We start from the raw sequence: 20,733 nt of genomic DNA on the forward strand, positions 1-20,733 counted from the left end.
ACAACACCCACCAAAGACAAAAGGAAAAGAAAAGACACACTAGACCAGTGCACCTCCATGGTAACTCCACAATTAAGGAAAAAAGAACCTTATCATATGAGCGTACTCAGGTTTTTTTCCAAGTGGGAGTCAAAAGGGTGCATAAAGCAATTAGTCACTAAGATATTTGTTAAAATCCTAGAGAGAAAATGAGACGTGGTGTTTCCATTTGACTCTTTAATTTGCTCCATGATAATATGTTCTGTAGTTTGAGTTAATTTATCTTACTTTTGTCTAAATTGAATTTCGAGTGCTTGTCCTTGTTTCTTTGTGAAGAAAAAATTGAGGAAGATATTCTGAATTCTCATCATATGAAAAGGAAGGGAATTTTCCCTTATGTACAGAGTCCAGGACGACTTTCTTCTTCCACCAAAATAGGAATCAAAACAGAAAAAATAGAAAATCTCTTTATGAGAGAATCCCAACAAATTAGGAGCTAATTTTGGAATAATATCTGATAAAACTAACAAGGAATCCTAACAAATTATATCTCTAAATAAAGCATAAAATATCCTAATTAATATTCCTAATTATCTGTACAATTCTACACTCCCCCTCAAGCTGGGTTGTATATGCTATACAATCTAAGCTTGACGCTGAGTTCTTCAAAGTTGGCTCTTGGAAGAGCTTTTGTAAGGATACCTGCAATCTGAAACCGTGATGGTACGCAGTTCAGCTCCACAACACCAGTGTTGACCTTTTCGGAGATGAAATGCCTGTCAATTTCAATGTGTTTAGTCCTGTCATGATGAGCAGGATTCTTTGCAATATTGATTGCTGCCTGACTATCACTTAGCATCCTAACCATGCCATCCACCTCTACCTTGAGCTCCTTTAATAATCTCTGAATCCACATGCCTTCACATATTCCCAAAGCTAATGCTTGGTACTCTGATTCTGCACTGCTTCGAGATACTACAATCTGCTTTTTGCTTCTCCATGTTACTAGATTGCCCCAAACATGTGAACAATAGCCAGTTGTAGATCTTCTGTCGGTCAACTCTCCCGCCCAACTAGCATCCGTGTAAACCTCTAGCTTTCGATTTGTAGATTTCCTGATGATTAACCTGTGTCCAGGAATCATTTTTAGGTACCTCAGAACTCTATTCACTGCTTCCAAATGATCTTCATTAGGGCTGTTCATATGTTGACTTATGATGCTGACCGAATAGGCAATATCTGGTCTCGTATGGGATAGATAAATTAACTTCCCTACAAGCCTTTGATACATTCCCTTGTCAACTGGAATTACTTCTCCACTTTTATTTGCTCTGAGATTGGAATCCATTAGTGTATCGGTTGGCTTACACCCAAGCATGTCGGTTTCCTTCAACAAGTCCAGAATGTATTTTCTCTGAGATATGACTATTCCATCCTTGGATCTAGCAACTTCCATCCCAAGAAAGTATTTGAGGTTTCCCAGATCCTTAATCTCAAATTCTTTTGCAAGCATCTTTTTGAGACTGAGAATTTCTTCACCATCATCTCCTGTTATAATGATGTCATCTACATATACTATCAGAATAACAATGTTACCCTTTGTCGAGAGTTTCACAAACAGTGTGTGACCAGATTGGCACTGACAGTAGCTATTTTTCTTCACAGCCTTAGTAAACCAATCGAACCATGCACGAGGTGACTGCTTTAGGTCGTATAAGGACCTTTTTAATTTGTAAACCAACTTGCTGTTTGAAGCATTTTCCATTCCAGGAGGAATCTGCATGTAAACTTCCTCTTCAAGGTCTCCATTCAAGAAAGCGTTCTTGACATCTAGTTGATACAATGGCCAATCCAGATTCACCGCTAGGGATAAAAGCACTCTCACCGTGTTTAACTTAGCAACAGGAGCAAACGTCTCTTGGTAATCAATACCATAACCATAAGACTGAGTGAACCCCTTTGCCACAAGTCTAGCTTTAAGCCTTTCCACACTACTATTTGCTTGATATTTCACTGTGAAAATCCATTTGCATCCAACTAAACTTTTTCCTTTCGGCAGTTCAGTGAGTGTCCAAGTACCATTACTTTCTAATGCTCGAATTTCTTCCTCTACAGCATGTTTCCAGGCCGGATCTTTGAGAGCCTCTTGAATTGACTGAGGAATTTGCACACTGTTAAGCTGAGAAATAAAGGTTTTGTAGGATGGCAATAAATTTCCGTAGGCCACATACTTCTCAATTGGGTGAGTGATGCATTTCTTGACACCCTTTCTTTGAGCAATGGGCAGAGAAGAATCATCAATATTGATAGGTACAAGTAAATTCATACCTTCATGACCTGAGGTAGGTGGATTAGGATCAGGTACTTGGCAGTCTTGTGGCTGCATGTTGGCCTCTATTTGCTCAGCAGGTCGCCTTCTTCTTGAGTAGATAATGACATCAAATTTTGATGCTGGGATGTTTGAGAGTTATGAGTGACTTCAGTACTAGTGAAGTCAGGAGTGGGCTCAATAGTAGGTTCATTTGACACTGGAGTTGGAATGGATGCAGAATCAGATAGAGGAGGTACAGATTTGTTAGGGAAAATAGGAAAAACAGCTTGAGTATATTGAAAAGTGTCCCAAATCTGAAATTCCTTAGAAGTCTCCCCCTGAATTTGGGATTTAGGAAAGTAAGGCTGATTTTCAAAAAATGTGACGTCCATAGAGTGATAAACCTTTTGAGTGAGAGGGGAATAACATTTGTAGCCTTTGTGGTTGGAGGAATAACCAAGAAACACACATTTGAGTGATTTAGGATCAAGTTTAGAACGATTAGCCTTTGTGGTTGGAGGAATAACCAAGAAACACACATTTGAGTGATTTAGGATCAAGTTTAGAACGATTGTGTTGATGAATATGGACAAAAGAGAAGAAACACACATTTGAGTGATTTAGGATCAAGTTTAGAACGATTGTGTTGATGAATATGGACAAAAGAGATACAACCAAATACCTTTATAGGAAGGTCAGATGAGAAAGACCTGAGATGAGGATGTATGCCTAGCAGAGTTTGGCGAGGGGACTTGAAGGCAAGTACACGGCTAGGCATTCTGTTTATAAGATATGTGGTAGTGAGAATAGCTCCCCCCAAAAAATGTTTAGGAACATGATTAGAAAACATGAGAGACCGAGCCATTTCTAGTTGGTGTCTATTTTTCCGCTCAGCGACGCCATTTCGTTGAGGAGTATCAACACAAGAACTAATATGAACGATTCCATGTTTGGATAGATATGGACCAAGAGTAGAGTTGAAATAATCCTTAGCATTATCAGTTTTAAAAACTTGAATTTTGCTTTGGAATTGGGTTGAGATCATGGAATGAAAGGTTTGAAAAATTATTGATGTCTCAGATTTTTCTTTCATTAGAAATGTCCAAGTAGTTCTTGTATGTTCGTCAATAAAAGAAATGAACCATCTAGTACCATTAATGTTTTTAACACGTGAAGGCCCTCATATATCACTATGAATGACTGAAAAAGGGTGAGAGGGTTTATATTGTAGGCTAGAGTACACATGTCTAGTATGTTTGGAAAGTTGGCAAATTTCACATTGATAAGAATTGAACCTTTTATTGATAAATAGATGTGGAAATATCTTTTCAAGGTACATAAAGTTTGGATGACCAAGGTGAAAATGTCATAACATAACTTGACACTCAGCAGAATTAGAAACAATTGAATTGAGAAAAACAGAATTGAAAACAAGACCAACTGAATTGACACTGGACTTTGAAATATGACATGAAGAAGAAGCTTGATCTCCTTGAAGCAAATATAGGCATCCACGCTCCTTAGCACTGCCAATCACCTTCCCCGAATCCTCCACCTGAAATTCCCAAAGATTAGAATAAAACTTAGTTATACACTTCAAGTCTCGTGTAAGTTTGCTAATGGAAAGAAAATTGCAGTCTAAGTTTGGAACATAAAGTACATCAGAAAGATAGAGATTTGGGGTCAATTGTATTGACCCAGTTCCTGTCACTGCTGAGAAAGTTCCATCAGCTATGTGGACTGCAGAGTGATTTGCACACGGTTTGTAGCTTAGGAAGGCAGTGATGTCACTAGCCATGTGGTCTAAAGCGCCTGAGTCAACAATCCATGGTTTGGATTTACTGTTTTGCACAACATAAGTAGTGTGAGGAATACCTTGATGGGCTAACAAACTAGTGGGAGGATCAGTAGAAGGTGCCTGAGATAATTGAGATGTGGTGGAGATATGCCCAAGGAGCTGCTGTAGAGCATCAATCTGTGTCTTAGTAAAGGGACAAGAACTGGCATTGTTCTCTGAAGTAGTTGTTGCACGTGCCTGAATACTATGTTCATTCTTGCGGGCTGATTTCCAATCCGCTGGTTTGCCATGCAATTTTCGACATGTGTCCTTCATATGTCCTACCCTTTTGCAATAGTCACACCAAGGACGACCACTTTTCCTGAACTTATTATCAAGGGAGGAGTTGTGGGTGTACATGGCTGATCCTTCGGTGTTGAGTGAGGGTTGATTATCAGACATCATTAATTTCTTTCGGCTCTCTTCCCTCCTGACTTCAGCAAAGGCCTCATGGATGGTAGGTAGGGGTTTTATCCCTATTATTCTCCCTCTTACTTCGTCCAGATCTTGGTTGAGGCCTAAGAGAAACCTAAAAGTTCTCTTTTGCTCAATGATTTTCTTATAAAGGGCCGAATCATCTGAGCACTTCCAGGAGTAAGCCTCATACATGTCGAGTTGCAACCAATAGCGTGTAAGCAGATTAAAATATTGAGTTACACTGGAATCTCCTTGACGTAGATCATATAACCTAGTCTCAATGTCAAATAACACCGAGTAATTCTCAGTACTAGAATAGGTTTCACGAGCAGCCTCCCATATATCCTTTGTTGTTTTGTAAAGCAAAAAATTTTCACCAACTTCTGTTGTCATCGAGGTGATCAGCCATGACATAACTAAATGATCATCAGTTCTCCAGGCTCTATACTTCAGATCTGTGGCTTCTGGGGCAACAACTTCACCGGTAAGATGTCCATCTTTGCCTCTATCACATATGAACATAAACACGGATTGGGACCACTGAAGGAAATTATGACCCTGCAGTTTGTGGTTGGTGATGGGCTGAGAAGAGGACTCTGGAATAACTGGAACAGAACCAGGAGTGATAGAATCAGATCTAGAGGTGACATCTGATGAAGTGGAATTAGAGGCCATGCCGTATTTTGTCATGAAGAGAACAACACGGGAAAGATATTCTAGGGTTTAGAGATTTGCTCTGATACCATGAAGAAAAAATTGAGGAAGATATGCTGAATTCTCATCATATGAAAAGGAAGGGAATTTTCCCTAATGTACAGAGTCCAGGACGACTTTCTTCTTCCACCAAAATAGGAATCAAAACAGAAAAAATAGGAAATCTCTTTATGAGAGAATCCCAACAAATTAGGAACTAATTTTGGAATAATATGCGATAAAACTAACAAGGAATCCTAACAAATTATATCTCTAAATAAAGCATAAAATATCCTAATTAATATTCCTAATTATCTGTACAATTCTACACTTTGTTTGCACCCCCAGAAATGGTAGATCTCTCTTCAACAACTAATTTGTTTTAGCCCCTAGCTAAAACAAATGGTTTTTGTTGGATAGTTCTTTGCAATGTAGCGTCAAAGATGGGTGGCTATGAGATTCTTGCTTGAGATATTTGTTAAATCCCTTCAGAGGATGTGAGATGCTGTCTTTACTGTAAATTATCACATCTTACCTTCTGTCTAGATTTCACAGGATCTGGGGAACGTTGAGGGCTGCTCCTTGTGTCATTGTTTGCATGGATTTAGACTACAATTATCCGGAAGAGGTCTATCTACTATCAAACAGTCACTAGAATTTTGTGATGTGGCCGAGTTTGCTCATTGTTGTCTTGACCTATAGTATATCCTTCCAGCTAGAAGAGGGTTACCCTGAGGATTATTACAAGTTCAAAAAAAACCCTTGGTTTTTCTTTAGTCAAGCTTAAGCCAGGTTGGGCCGAGTTTGCTCATTGTTGTCTTGACCTATAGTATATCCTTCCAGCTAGAAGAGGGTTACCCTGAGGATTATTACAAGTTCAAAAAAAACCCTTGGTTTTTCTTTAGTCAAGCTTAAGCCAGGTTGGGGATACAGTGTATGTTTGTTTCATCTGAATGCCCGTTTTAGCTTTTGGAGGATAATCTAATGACGGTGAAAATATAGGAGAATCTTTTTGCAAAGATACAATAGCTATTTGAGAATATAAATACCATAGAATGTATTTTGACCATAGAATGTATATCTGCAAGTGTGATTGGTTAGCGGAATTTTAAGTTGATAACTGGTTGTAGAACTTGGTCAATTCATTCTGGAACCTTTGAATTTTTGTTTGATGGGCTTAGATGACTGTGGTGGGATGGCAATGCGTTAGGAGCTGCAAAGATATAGTAGCAGAATCTTTGTAGATTGGACTTCTATTTTGACCAACTACATTGGTCTTGGTTATAGAGATTTCCTTCAGATCTACCATACCATAAGGAGAAACACTGCTTAATAGGATACCAAAAGAGTCTCATGCTCTGTCAATGCATAACTAGAACAGTTTCTTTATTATTATTATTATTGGTTAGGTTATCCTAACATTTCATTATGTATTATAGGTGAGATCTCTAACGTTAGATGTGAAGGTTTGGGAGCCCACCATCTTGGATTTATTCGGTAGGCTTGGCAATACTTATTGTAATTCTGTGTGGGAGGAATTGCTTCTACTTCAAGAAGAAAGGTAAAAGTTTCACAAGATGAATAAGTTTTGAGTTGCTTACTTTTATGAACTCTTAATAAACAAGGTAATATATAGATTGTCATGAATAATATGCCTTTTCCCATCTTCATATATCTTGTTCCTTCGAGAACTTTGCTGGTTGGTTCAGTTGTCTTTGAAATTAAAATTCGCAAGATCGCAGTTAATATCTCAGTCTTTATTTGGCAGTTAGGATTTTATCCATAAATGTTGTCCGGTCCATATGGAAACATTTTGTGCTTGGAGATTGAAACTTTTTTATGAAAATGTGTGATCCGACGAAGTCAGCCTTCTTAGTTCATTGTCTTCTCATAATTTGAAAAGTTATGTACTGAATTGATCTGCTTCAGTTTACTGGAAAGTCATTTGTTTATAAGGTAATCTTAGTACATAAGAAAAAGTAAAGTCAAGAGTTATGGTATATGAATTTGCCTACAGTCAGAGAAAAGCTCTTGCACATGCTCTTTCATTAATCTGTACGCTTTGTGTCTACCCGTGTAAAGTTTTCATAGTTAAGAACTAGTATCTCAATCACCCTACCAAGGCCTGGGAAATGGCTGAGGTTGTAGACCCAGATTTAATGTTTGTTTTTGTTGTACTACTTTATATGCGTTATTGAATGTCTCACCTTATGATTCGACTAATTACAGTACATTGATGCAGTATGGGTGAATTGTCAACCAAAAAGCCTAGTCCTAAAGATGCCTTCGCAGATAAGGAAAAATACATCCACTTAAAGGTAATATACCTAACCTGTTATTAGCTTAGTAGATTGTATTTGTTTATCTTCGTTATTATTGATCTTTGTTCTTTATTATCTCATGGTCTGTTTTTGGCATTGCAGTATGTGGATAAAATATTAATCGTTAAAGAAACATCTCAAACAGATCTCCCAGCTCTTGCTGCCCGTATTTGGGAGTCAGTAAAGACTAACAATGTACAAGAAACATATCGTCTTATCGTGGCATCAAATGTAAATCCAAACACTCAATATAATGAGATGAATGTTGATCTTTATCATCTTGAAGATACTTCAAGGGCTAAAGATAGTGGGTACAAAGAGAAGCATATAGATCCCCAATCATGTGAGAAACTCAAATACTCTGGTGAGCTAGAAAGTTGTTTGCAGGGCTGTACACTATTGCATTTAGCGTGTCACGGTAGTGATCCTGTGATGCTGGAACTGTTGCTACAGTTTGGTGCTGATATCAATAGACAAGACTGCCATGGGAGGACTCCTCTCCACCATTGTATCTTAAAGAAGAATGATGACCTTGCGTCGTACCTCATTAGGAGGTAAGAGTATGACCGTGAGCAGTAAATTTTGAGTAATGAAGCTTAGTTCTATACATTCTTAGGCCATTTTGAAACACTGATAATGATCACTAGGCATGAATATTTTATTTCTCTCAAAAAAGGGTCCGGTTCTATTTTTTGAGTAACTAGAAATATTTACCAAATTTAGCTATAATTAAGATCGTAAATATGTTATCAATACATGTCAAACATGTACGAGTTGGACACTATCAGACACATGAGACTCAATTTTAACTGCTCGTGCTTCTTAGGTTTTGTTCTTGATTTTGATTTTGAAAATATCTTCTCTCGAAAGAATCAAAGCTTGAAACACTATCCAAGTAGTCTAAATTTTGACATTTCTTTTCACGAATATTTTACTTCTCTCTCTCAAAAAAAAAGTCTGGTTCTATTTTTTAGTAGTAGAGATATTGACCAAATTTAGCGATCTTACATAAATCTGAAACATGATATCAATACATGTCAAACATGTATGAGTTGGACGCTAATCAGACACGCATGTGGCTCTATTTTAACTGCCCATGCTTGAAACGCTATCCAAGTAGTTAGAAAGTTGACATTTCTATAAGTAAGCTCGTCATGTAGAAGTAACCTACGGTCTGAAAATTAGCTCCTTTGACATTTTTGTGATCATCCAGAGGTGCATGTACATCGACTACAGATGGTGGAGGCTTAACTGCTTTGGAAAGAGCCATGGAGCTCGGAGCAATAACCAATGAAGAACTCTTCATATTGCTTGCTGGACATGAGTGAGACAAGAAAAGATATATCCCCTGTATATCATCTTCAGTAAGTCCTATTTAATTGTTCTTTTGCTTGTGAATAATGCTATATTATCACTTAGTACTTTAGTTTTTTTATCGTACTAGTCTTTGGTGTGAATGACAAGAACTAGGCAATTTGGCTTTGGACAAATTTTTTATTTTTATTTGTTATAAATACTTGTTCATATTGATCCACACGTGAACAAACATTTTTCACAATCAACACAAGGATTCCATCAGTTGCGACCTTTAAATCCAAATTTAGTATGAAGGTGTATACGGCAGACAAATTGTTCAATGATTCCAATTATTCTGATTAACTGAAGAGATGTTTTTTTTAAAAGCTATGATGGTCAAGATACAGTGTGATGTTTGTTTCATCTGAATGCCCGTTTTAGCTTTTGGAGGATAATCTATGGTCAAGATACAGTGTGATGTTTGTTTCATCTGAATGCCCGTTTTAGCTTTTGGAGGATAATCTAATGACGGTGAAACTATAGGAGAATCTTTTTGCAAAGATACAATAGCTATTTGAGAATATAAATACCATAGAATGTATTTTGACCATAGAATGTATATCTGCAAGTGTGATTGGTTAGCGGAATTTTAAGTTGATAACTGGTTGTAGAACTTGGTCAATTCATTCTGGAACCTTTGAATTTTTGTTTGATGGGCTTAGATGACTGTGGTGGGATGGCAATGCGTTAGGAGCTGCAAAGATATAGTAGCAGAATCTTTGTAGATTGGACTTCTATTTTGACCAACTACATTGGTCTTGGTTATAGAGATTTCCTTCAGATCTACCATACCATAAGGAGAAACACTGCTTAATAGGATACCAAAAGAGTCTCATGCTCTGTCAATGCATAACTAGAACAGTTTCTTTATTATTATTATTATTGGTTAGGTTATCCTAACATTTCATTATGTATTATAGGTGAGATCTCTAACGTTAGATGTGAAGGTTTGGGAGCCCACCATCTTGGATTTATTCGGTAGGCTTGGCAATACTTATTGTAATTCTGTGTGGGAGGAATTGCTTCTACTTCAAGAAGAAAGGTAAAAGTTTCACAAGATGAATAAGTTTTGAGTTGCTTACTTTTATGAACTCTTAATAAACAAGGTAATATATAGATTGTCATGAATAATATGCCTTTTCCCATCTTCATATATCTTGTTCCTTCGAGAACTTTGCTGGTTGGTTCAGTTGTCTTTGAAATTAAAATTCGCAAGATCGCAGTTAATATCTCAGTCTTTATTTGGCAGTTAGGATTTTATCCATAAATGTTGTCCGGTCCATATGGAAACATTTTGTGCTTGGAGATTGAAACTTTTTTATGAAAATGTGTGATCCGACGAAGTCAGCCTTCTTAGTTCATTGTCTTCTCATAATTTGAAAAGTTATGTACTGAATTGATCTGCTTCAGTTTACTGGAAAGTCATTTGTTTATAAGGTAATCTTAGTACATAAGAAAAAGTAAAGTCAAGAGTTATGGTATATGAATTTGCCTACAGTCAGAGAAAAGCTCTTGCACATGCTCTTTCATTAATCTGTACGCTTTGTGTCTACCCGTGTAAAGTTTTCATAGTTAAGAACTAGTATCTCAATCACCCTACCAAGGCCTGGGAAATGGCTGAGGTTGTAGACCCAGATTTAATGTTTGTTTTTGTTGTACTACTTTATATGCGTTATTGAATGTCTCACCTTATGATTCGACTAATTACAGTACATTGATGCAGTATGGGTGAATTGTCAACCAAAAAGCCTAGTCCTAAAGATGCCTTCGCAGATAAGGAAAAATACATCCACTTAAAGGTAATATACCTAACCTGTTATTAGCTTAGTAGATTGTATTTGTTTATCTTCGTTATTATTGATCTTTGTTCTTTATTATCTCATGGTCTGTTTTTGGCATTGCAGTATGTGGATAAAATATTAATCGTTAAAGAAACATCTCAAACAGATCTCCCAGCTCTTGCTGCCCGTATTTGGGAGTCAGTAAAGACTAACAATGTACAAGAAACATATCGTCTTATCGTGGCATCAAATGTAAATCCAAACACTCAATATAATGAGATGAATGTTGATCTTTATCATCTTGAAGATACTTCAAGGGCTAAAGATAGTGGGTACAAAGAGAAGCATATAGATCCCCAATCATGTGAGAAACTCAAATACTCTGGTGAGCTAGAAAGTTGTTTGCAGGGCTGTACACTATTGCATTTAGCGTGTCACGGTAGTGATCCTGTGATGCTGGAACTGTTGCTACAGTTTGGTGCTGATATCAATAGACAAGACTGCCATGGGAGGACTCCTCTCCACCATTGTATCTTAAAGAAGAATGATGACCTTGCGTCGTACCTCATTAGGAGGTAAGAGTATGACCGTGAGCAGTAAATTTTGAGTAATGAAGCTTAGTTCTATACATTCTTAGGCCATTTTGAAACACTGATAATGATCACTAGGCATGAATATTTTATTTCTCTCAAAAAAGGGTCCGGTTCTATTTTTTGAGTAACTAGAAATATTTACCAAATTTAGCTATAATTAAGATCGTAAATATGTTATCAATACATGTCAAACATGTACGAGTTGGACACTATCAGACACATGAGACTCAATTTTAACTGCTCGTGCTTCTTAGGTTTTGTTCTTGATTTTGATTTTGAAAATATCTTCTCTCGAAAGAATCAAAGCTTGAAACACTATCCAAGTAGTCTAAATTTTGACATTTCTTTTCACGAATATTTTACTTCTCTCTCTCAAAAAAAAAGTCTGGTTCTATTTTTTAGTAGTAGAGATATTGACCAAATTTAGCGATCTTACATAAATCTGAAACATGATATCAATACATGTCAAACATGTATGAGTTGGACGCTAATCAGACACGCATGTGGCTCTATTTTAACTGCCCATGCTTGAAACGCTATCCAAGTAGTTAGAAAGTTGACATTTCTATAAGTAAGCTCGTCATGTAGAAGTAACCTACGGTCTGAAAATTAGCTCCTTTGACATTTTTGTGATCATCCAGAGGTGCATGTACATCGACTACAGATGGTGGAGGCTTAACTGCTTTGGAAAGAGCCATGGAGCTCGGAGCAATAACCAATGAAGAACTCTTCATATTGCTTGCTGGACATGAGTGAGACAAGAAAAGATATATCCCCTGTATATCATCTTCAGTAAGTCCTATTTAATTGTTCTTTTGCTTGTGAATAATGCTATATTATCACTTAGTACTTTAGTTTTTTTATCGTACTAGTCTTTGGTGTGAATGACAAGAACTAGGCAATTTGGCTTTGGACAAATTTTTTATTTTTATTTGTTATAAATACTTGTTCATATTGATCCACACGTGAACAAACATTTTTCACAATCAACACAAGGATTCCATCAGTTGCGACCTTTAAATCCAAATTTAGTATGAAGGTGTATACGGCAGACAAATTGTTCAATGATTCCAATTATTCTGATTAACTGAAGAGATGTTTTTTTTAAAAGCTATGATTAAAATATTTGACCTGAGTAGGGGGATCATCGAAACGTTTCAGAAATATAAACTTAATTGCCAGGTCAAATGCTACTATATTCCTGGATTTTGACACATCTCATGGAGATGTTCTCTTGTTACTGTTTGATATGTAAATCTTCATGACCTTGCTTTCAATTAATATTTTTTCAATAGTACATTTTTCGGTGGTTTTAATTTTGATCCAACCTATGTTTTTTTTTTTCAATTTCAGACTGATTCCAATCATCTCTGAAAGCTAGAGAACTGGAAGCAACCTGATGGCTGATGTATCACCGAATGTTTAAGATAGAATTGCCGAGTTAGGATGTTGACCATGAGTGCATTTATTGGTTAATTCATCAATTTCCACCTTTAGAACCGTCACAGAATTTGTTGTGCTAATAGATGATGATGACCCCAAGATTCAATGGTGTAGCCGCATTATTATTTTATTTTGTATTGTATATTTAAAGAATTATTTGATAGGATCTGTTTGCATGTTGTAAACTTGGCTGATATATGACATGGAGGTAAACCTAAAGACTGAAAGATGTATTGCTGTTAATGTTCTTTCACCCAACGGGACAAAGAGAAAACTTCAATTGAAGAAAGTTGATTTTGGTATTTTTCTTTTTCATATACATGTTCGATAATTTCATTTATTCAATTGACTAGGTTTCATGACGTGTTCCTTGGACACTGAGTAAAACATTTTTTAGCATATTTTTATCAACAATATGAGAAGTGTATTTTCTTCATAAAGATGTAAGCAATCAATAATCCTGAGACCTCATAGAGGCACAACGAACAAATTTTGCCGTAAGATTCACCAGGGACTACTCTATAGGAAGTGTTTTCTTACAGGCAACTTATAATAGAAAAGAGGTAGAATACTATTTTGTGGATTGCATCAACGTGTAACAAGAACATAGAAAAAAACTTTTAATCCCCCCCACCCCACACCAAACACACACCCACACCAACCCACACACAAAAACCCTGCAGAGCTGGCAATCATTTGCATGAAGGCTGGCAAACAGGCAAATGCTTGTGCTTCCTTGTTGGTCATAATAAACGAAAAATTGTCGAGGGAAAGTCGGTCACAACATATTTATACTTAACCTTTGAATTATACAAGGCCAATGCTACAGACAAACTTTAGGTTAAAGATGCATAATTTAACCAAGCAAGAGTATTTCAGCAATTATATACATTCTGAAAAATTGCATATTTTTTCCAACCCCTTGCACAATTTCGACAATCAGCATGCAGAAGCTGACAAGTCTCAGTGCTAAACAATAAGCACAAATTTTAACACAATTAACTATTCAGCCAAAAAAATACATGAAAGAAAAAAAGAGTAATAAACAAGTCGGTTGCAAGAATACCAGCGGAAATATATTGAGCACGGATGCTTATTTGATACATTACTGAATCTATAAATAAATAAAGCCTTCGGCACTCTCTTCCCTTTCCAAGAAATTCCACATGATGCGGCATACAGAACTTGCTAGGTATGACATCCTAATCCAACTGCAGTTGAAGCCCGTCGCTTAAAGAATTTCAATAGGTGAGCTAAAAACTAACAGTCACTTGTATTTCAACAACCACAGGAGAAGTAGAACCAAAAATGTCTGCTTCTCAAACCGTGGACTAGGCTATAATGACCTCGCCAGTAGCCACCCGTGGCTTGGAATAATCCTGCATAATCTAGAAAAATATTTTTTTGTTTGAGGAAACATCATATGCTAGAAGAAATGTAGCAAAATATCCAAAGTTTCAAAAACCAGAAAATATATTGTATATTTTAACGAATACGAAATAGAACATCTATATTTCAAATGTAAATGACGTCTTCTCCTACAGTTATTTGGCTTTCATGCCCATTGCAACTTTGCAAGTCCCTACTTAAATTTATCATCTTCAGTTTCTTCCAGATTATTTCTTAGTAGAGGATTTTGGAGGATTTCTTCCAGATTTTGACTTTGTAATGGTAAATCACTCCCCCAGGTTTTGCCCTTGAATGGTACTACAAGAATCAGACAACTGGGAAGTAAGGCAACATGAGCAGTTAATTTCCATATGCTGTAGTGGCAGTGGCACAAACAGACTTGGACTTGCAGGAGGATCAAATTATGCTAGCTGAAATCAATGGAACAGATCCCTCTGCATATTTCAGTCAGGATATAAAGGATATAAAATTTGCACTTTACACTACCGCAGAAATCTCGCCACCATCTCGGACTATTCATGACCCCAGTTTCTGTTGGATATTTTCTATGAAAAGGTCAAATTGACTTTTTCTAAACACATTTATTATCCCATAATTCTCCCAAACCGTTACTAATTCTTTCTCTTCCTTTGTTTAATCCTCCAATCTTGTAACCACCTATCTTCCTCTTTTCCTATAAAAACCCCCCTTTATCACCCTCTCAAGAGATAACAATTCTCTCTTAAAATCTCTATATATTCCTCTAATCCTCTCCCTCTCTCTCTCTCTCTCTCTGTGAACGGAAGAGAGAAAGAAACAGTGAGAGAAAGAAAAGGAAAAGAAATAGAGAGATAATTATAACGGGGTTTTGTGCTACTATATTCTCGATATTATTATTTTATTTTATGGGCAACTTCCTTTATCTGAGCTGAAGCTCTGCACTCTCGCCCGAGTGTAGAGGCCGGCCGTTTCCGGGGGTTTTTACCGCTAGGGGAGAGGGGATCATCTGCGCCAGGGCGATAGGCAGGTCCTCAATCTTCTAGGACAGTGAATACACGACTGCTCCCGTCAGGCCTGATTTTCTTATCTCTCATTTATTTTGATTTCGGATTTATTTCAAGATATAATCTTAATTTATTTTGATAAATTTCTAACAATCTAGAAGATTGATTATATAACTGTTGATTTATTAAATCCGAAATAAGTTTATCTATAATTAATTGCTTTTAATTATTGCTGAATAATTTCTGTTAATTCGGAAAAAATAGTTAAAAGTTACTGTTCATCAAAAAATAATAATAATCTGTTTTGATATTGTTCATCTAATATGATTAATTGTAGTTACTTTCATTTGGTTATCTATTAAATAGCTATTAGAAAATAAAAGGTACTGTTCACCAGAACCTTATTTTACTATTCACTTGGGAAAAATACAATTTAAAAAAAAAAATATTGTGCATCCACTACCATTCTTTATGGTTCATCGTACATGTATATTAAACATTACTGTTTATTAAAATTGTTACTGTTCATCCAAAATAACCTTAAACATGTAATTAATTGCTTTAATTACTGTTAATTACTGCATTTATTGTATTTTTTTTAATTGTTGATAATTATTGCTTAAATAATTACAATTAATTGCAACTTGTAATTGATTTTATAATTAATTGATAACAGATCGCCAATTTAAGTATAAAATGAGGTTACCTCCACTATATGTTGTTAAGGAGGAATTATTTCTCTGTTCAAAATGTTTTTTTTTTAAAGAAAATATGCTCTGTATTTGAACGTTGATGATCACCAATAAATAATTTGAGCTTTTAATACTTATTTATGTTTGAAAGTCTCATATGCATGGTTTTGACAAGAATAAAGAAAACAAAATAGATGCTTTGAAATATCTGGATTTGTTCATGGTTTAATGCTTTCATTTCTTTAAACTATGAATATGGTACCTTCTATTATTAATAATTCCATACTTTGAAGTGCTTATACATCTAATAAGCTTAGTACAGAAGGTGGTAAAAGTGAATACAAATTTGTTCAGCAACTTCTGTGGCAGTTGTCTGCAGCAGATGAGTTTTACTCTCAAGACATGAAAATCATGAGGTTCGAACATCAATAGGTAAACCCCTCCTCGGCCTTATCCAACATATGCTTGCAGTATAATTGCTTAGGCAAATCAAATGCTTGCAGAAAATATTTTAAAGTTTTCTGTTACTGTTAAGAAACAAAAACTCATTGAGTGAACCGATTCAAGTTTTCTTGGATTAGTTGGTGTCTAAGGCAAGGTTTAAGGGTTGCGTAATGCGCTCTGCAAGGAACGAGGTACTTAATTGATCTTTGATCAACCTCTATTACTATCCTTACCTGGCTAACTACCCGGGTAAAACTTTAATATTTTCACTTTAGGAGTTTTTGGTTTGGAATAAGAGGACCAGAATTATGAGAATAATTCATATGCATTTATTTAATTACGCTTCTTGCATCATATATTGCCTAATGATAAATGATCAATATATGAGCGAACAAATCAAAGAGGTGCATTTTTTAAAATTCTATTTTATATGGTGGATTATATTTCAAATCTTCAAATGTAAAGTTCATCATTTTTATTGCATTTTGATGAATATTACAATAACGGAATTATGAAAAAAAAAATTCATATGCATTTATTTAATTACGTTTCTTGCATCATATATTGCCTAATGATAAATGATCAATATATGAGCGAACCAAATCAAAGAGGTGCATCTTTTAAAATTCTATTTTATATGGTGGATTATATTTCAAATCTTCAAATGTAAAGTTCATCACTTTTATTGCATTTTGATGAATATTGCAATAAATGTTCATATGTCTTTTTAGATAACTTGCATTTGTTACATGATTAATTACAAGGTTTTATGCAAGAATGCACTTGAAAAATTTAGTATGTACAAATATTATTATTATTATTATTTGTATAAGAGGTGGTACTAGAAAATGGCAATATAAATTTGGAAGGTCTCCTTTGTAGACAACCAATTTAAATTTGGAAGGTCACATTTGTAGGCAACCGATTTAAATTTGGACGGTCTCCTTTGTAGGCAACCAATTTGTAACCTCTTATAATAGAATAATTTAAAAATTTTATGCATTTGAATTATGAAGTATGAAATATATTTTAAGATACGAAAATATATTTTAAGATACGAAATCCTATTATGCTCTGCATGTATCTATTATTAATTTCATTCATGTATGTGCATATGCATAACTGCAGAATTTTTAGTTCCACATTAGTTTGAAATGTTCAAATATTAAGGTCAATCTCTTCAGACATAGACTATGATCTTTTATGATCATAGATCATGACCTAATGTCAATTTATAACAATATGATGGACTAATTACAAAATAAGAACTTGATAAATAAATACAACGCCTGCTAGGCAAAGTTATGATTCTAGACTTTGTAAAGTCTGTGAAAAGAATCTTGATGACTCTTTGACTAAGGGATTATCCAGGAGTGTGGTTCTGGATTCATCGAGGGAGATGGGGTTAAGCCCATAGATGAGGTCACTGACAGCGGCAACCCAACCCTTATTTGGAGACGTAGTCCCAATGTCGGTTCAATGTGGTAGAAACAAGCTGGACTAGTGACACTCGTGTGGAGCATCGACCTAGATATATTTATATATCATTATGTAGCATTTGCTACTACCCCTTCTCTATGATGACGATGCTCTTATGATACAGCTGGCTAGGCTGAGTTTTACTCTTAATAAGTCCAACGCGTGTATTGTGGGGGGTATTAAATAAACAGCTGTAGTACCCTTTGAGGACTTACCTACGTGAGAGGAACCGTGATGGCCGCGGTTAGGGGGGGCTGGGCTAACCCCTAGAAACTCTCATGAGTCGGTTTATTGTGAGCATGGCCTTTAACGCTCAACCCGCTTTGCTCAATAGATGAAGCGTATTGTGTGTGTTTTCATCAATACCTGATTAAAGGGGCCTAATTCAAGGCCTAGTCCATTATGTCCCTCAGGTGGCGATGAACTCACTAAGGAAAGGTTCAAAGCCGAAAGCTACCTCTCCCGAATTCACGATACGAAAGGTTGCCCAACCTATATTTGTTTTATGATTTCTTGATTTATTTATTGATTTCTGAGTCTTCAGTCAATATTGCCTTTTGGGGGGGACTGTTAGATATTTTGTTAAGAAAAGACAATTTTGCCTTCATGAATAATAATAAATTTTTGTAATTAAAACATGTTTTAATTAGCAATTAAAAATATGTGTAACGGCCATATAATTATGGGGAACGTTACAAAATTTATGACGAACGTTACGGAATTAATTACGGGTTTTGTAACGTCTTTTCCAACCCTATATATATATCCATATGTTGAGCTCAAAATAATAAGGAAAAATATACAACAAGTTTCTCTTGTTTTTCTTCTCTCCCCTACATATTATTTTCATCTACATTTTAGTTTTTTATGGGCAACTTCATTCATCTGAGCTGAAGCTCTGCACTCTCGCCCGAGTGCCGCCAGGGCGATAGGCGGGTCCTCAATCTTCTAGGACAGTGAATACACGACTGCTCCCGTCAGGCCTGATTTTCTTATCTCTCATTTATTTTGATTTCGGATTTATTTCAAGATATAATCTTAATTTATTTTGATAAATTTCTAACAGTTTCATTATAGGCAAGGATAATATGGTTAAGCAATTAGAGAACCTCAGTGGAAAGTAAATCTAGATGCCCTTACTAATGGTGGTTCAGAAACAAAGAAATTGAATCAACATCTATTTTCTATATATCCCATGTCACCTTGTTTTAAAATTTACAGTATCCAAGACTTTCAATGGAAAGAGAACATACCATCACTGCACCCCACTCAGACGAGCCCAATCCACAAACTGCATACCGCCATAAATGTTGTTGGCAAACCGTACACCAACTGTGAAAGCCATCGCGATAGGTGGGATGTTTTTGGCCAGAGGTGATGCTTCAACAACTCGCTCCAGCCCATTAATGACCTGGTACCGAGTATTGGAAGAAACCGCGAGAAATACACCTGGAGTTCCAAAAGCAGGGTTTAAGAACATAGTAGGCTTTTTAACGCAACAGTAGTTTTAGTTACATGTTCCCAGGAATATGTATATCACATATATAAAAGGGACTGGCTACTGAATACGAGTAGATAATTTTTGGATAAAAAACAATCACGTGTAGACATTGAATCAGTGCACAAGAGGGATAAGTTCTTAAGTAAAAGATCAAAGATGAACGGTGAATAATGGAACCAAATTAACTGGTTACAGGCAACAGAACCTTTCAGTTCAAGAAAACGAAGGATGTGGTTCATACCAAAAGCAACTAGTTACAAACAGATCAGAGGAGATGCCATGATAGGGAAAAGAGCCAATACATTTTCTTTTTAATTTTTTAAAGATGGATGCTGAAGCAGAGTCAAAGCCTTGCCCTCAGGTGAAAATAATTTTCCATAAGCAACACTTAAGTTACAAGCTTTCAAATATAAAATTTTGCATAGAGAACGAGTAGAATATCTATGCTGGAAATTTCTCTTTCTAAATGTTCAATTTTAGGTATCATTATCAAGGGCACATGCAAATTCTTCTAACATATATGTGCAAATTATAACAATTTAACATTGGAGGACGTACATGCTAAAATTTTATTTATATGTGCATGCAAAATTTTAAGATGCCTGTACATCAATTGAATTCTTCAAAGTTGGAGGGAAATAAGAAAGGGAAGAAAGAAAAAGGAGTTGACTGATAAAATTTGGTAACATGAAAAGACAACAGCATACCCCAAAGTGCAGCACTTTTCACAAGAGGTGGAACTGGCACATCCTCTTCTGATTTCTTGACACTCCTGAAAAGAAGAAAAGGGATGGTTCACATAGCCTATTATATTAAAACACCAAAAGACAGTGAGGCATCTAAATGACTTTACAAAATAATATGCCTGAAAAGGATGAAAGAGAATTTCACAATGGCTGATTATCACATGGACGAACCTTCCATTTATAAGTGCAAAATGCTGTAATGTAAAGAGACAATGCACCATCTTGAACATGCTTCCAGATTAAAGTTCATCAAGACATAAAATGCCACCATTACACAGTTTTGTATATCACTATGTATACTAGTCTTCTGGTGCACGCCATGCGTGCATGACGGGGGAACATAGGGAGGGGGTGGTGAAATAGAGGAATGTGGGGGTGCCGAACGTGTGGTTTCTTTTTCTTTTTTCCCCTTTTCTTGGATTTTTCCAAGTTTCCCCTCTCATCGATAATAATATATGAAGAACATACTGAGGGCAAGGAAAATTTTGTATGAAAGGTGGACATCTTCTCGTTTCAACTATAGCTGAAGGGTAAAAAAGTAATTTTACAAGATTTTTTTTTTCGTTCTTTTATTATTATTATTTCCTTTAAGAACATTCTATAAGAGTTATTTAACTATTTTTTCCCTTCAAGAACATTCCATTGGATTCATGGACATGAATTTAGAAACCAAATAATTACATGTGCGCCACCATATTTTAAATTGTAAAAGGAATAAACTAAAGATATAAAATTTTACAATATATA

At 35.8% G+C, this 20,733-nt stretch overlaps 2 protein-coding genes across 2 annotated transcripts in view; one reads left to right on the plus strand and one right to left on the minus strand.

The window, feature by feature from the left end:
• The window catches only part of LOC109838215 (ADP-ribosylation factor GTPase-activating protein AGD4-like), a 30,052-nt gene extending 17,032 nt beyond the window's left edge, over positions 1 to 13,020 (plus strand). Inside the window, exons 19-27 of the mRNA XM_020406672.1 lie at positions 6,677 to 6,798; positions 7,480 to 7,555; positions 7,661 to 8,112; positions 8,772 to 8,883; positions 9,835 to 9,956; positions 10,638 to 10,713; positions 10,819 to 11,270; positions 11,930 to 12,080; positions 12,642 to 13,020. Of these exons, the coding sequence (XP_020262261.1) occupies positions 6,677 to 6,798; positions 7,480 to 7,555; positions 7,661 to 8,112; positions 8,772 to 8,883; positions 9,835 to 9,956; positions 10,638 to 10,713; positions 10,819 to 11,270; positions 11,930 to 12,044 (1,527 nt within the window). The 3' untranslated portion in view covers positions 12,045 to 12,080; positions 12,642 to 13,020. The remainder of the gene's footprint in view (positions 1 to 6,676; positions 6,799 to 7,479; positions 7,556 to 7,660; positions 8,113 to 8,771; positions 8,884 to 9,834; positions 9,957 to 10,637; positions 10,714 to 10,818; positions 11,271 to 11,929; positions 12,081 to 12,641) is intronic.
• LOC109836670 (protein RETICULATA-RELATED 1, chloroplastic-like) overlaps positions 13,699 to 20,733 on the minus strand; it is a 12,045-nt gene continuing 5,010 nt past the window's right edge. Inside the window, exons 6-8 of the mRNA XM_020404643.1 lie at positions 19,948 to 20,012; positions 18,993 to 19,188; positions 13,699 to 14,119 (exon numbers count right to left, since the gene is read on the minus strand). Coding sequence (XP_020260232.1) covers positions 18,995 to 19,188; positions 19,948 to 20,012 — 259 coding nt within the window. The 3' untranslated portion in view covers positions 13,699 to 14,119; positions 18,993 to 18,994. The remainder of the gene's footprint in view (positions 14,120 to 18,992; positions 19,189 to 19,947; positions 20,013 to 20,733) is intronic.

The sequence above is a fragment of the Asparagus officinalis genome, chromosome 4 (genome assembly GCF_001876935.1).
Source record: "Asparagus officinalis chromosome 4, Aspof.V1, whole genome shotgun sequence".
Taxonomy (NCBI): domain Eukaryota; kingdom Viridiplantae; phylum Streptophyta; class Magnoliopsida; order Asparagales; family Asparagaceae; genus Asparagus; species Asparagus officinalis.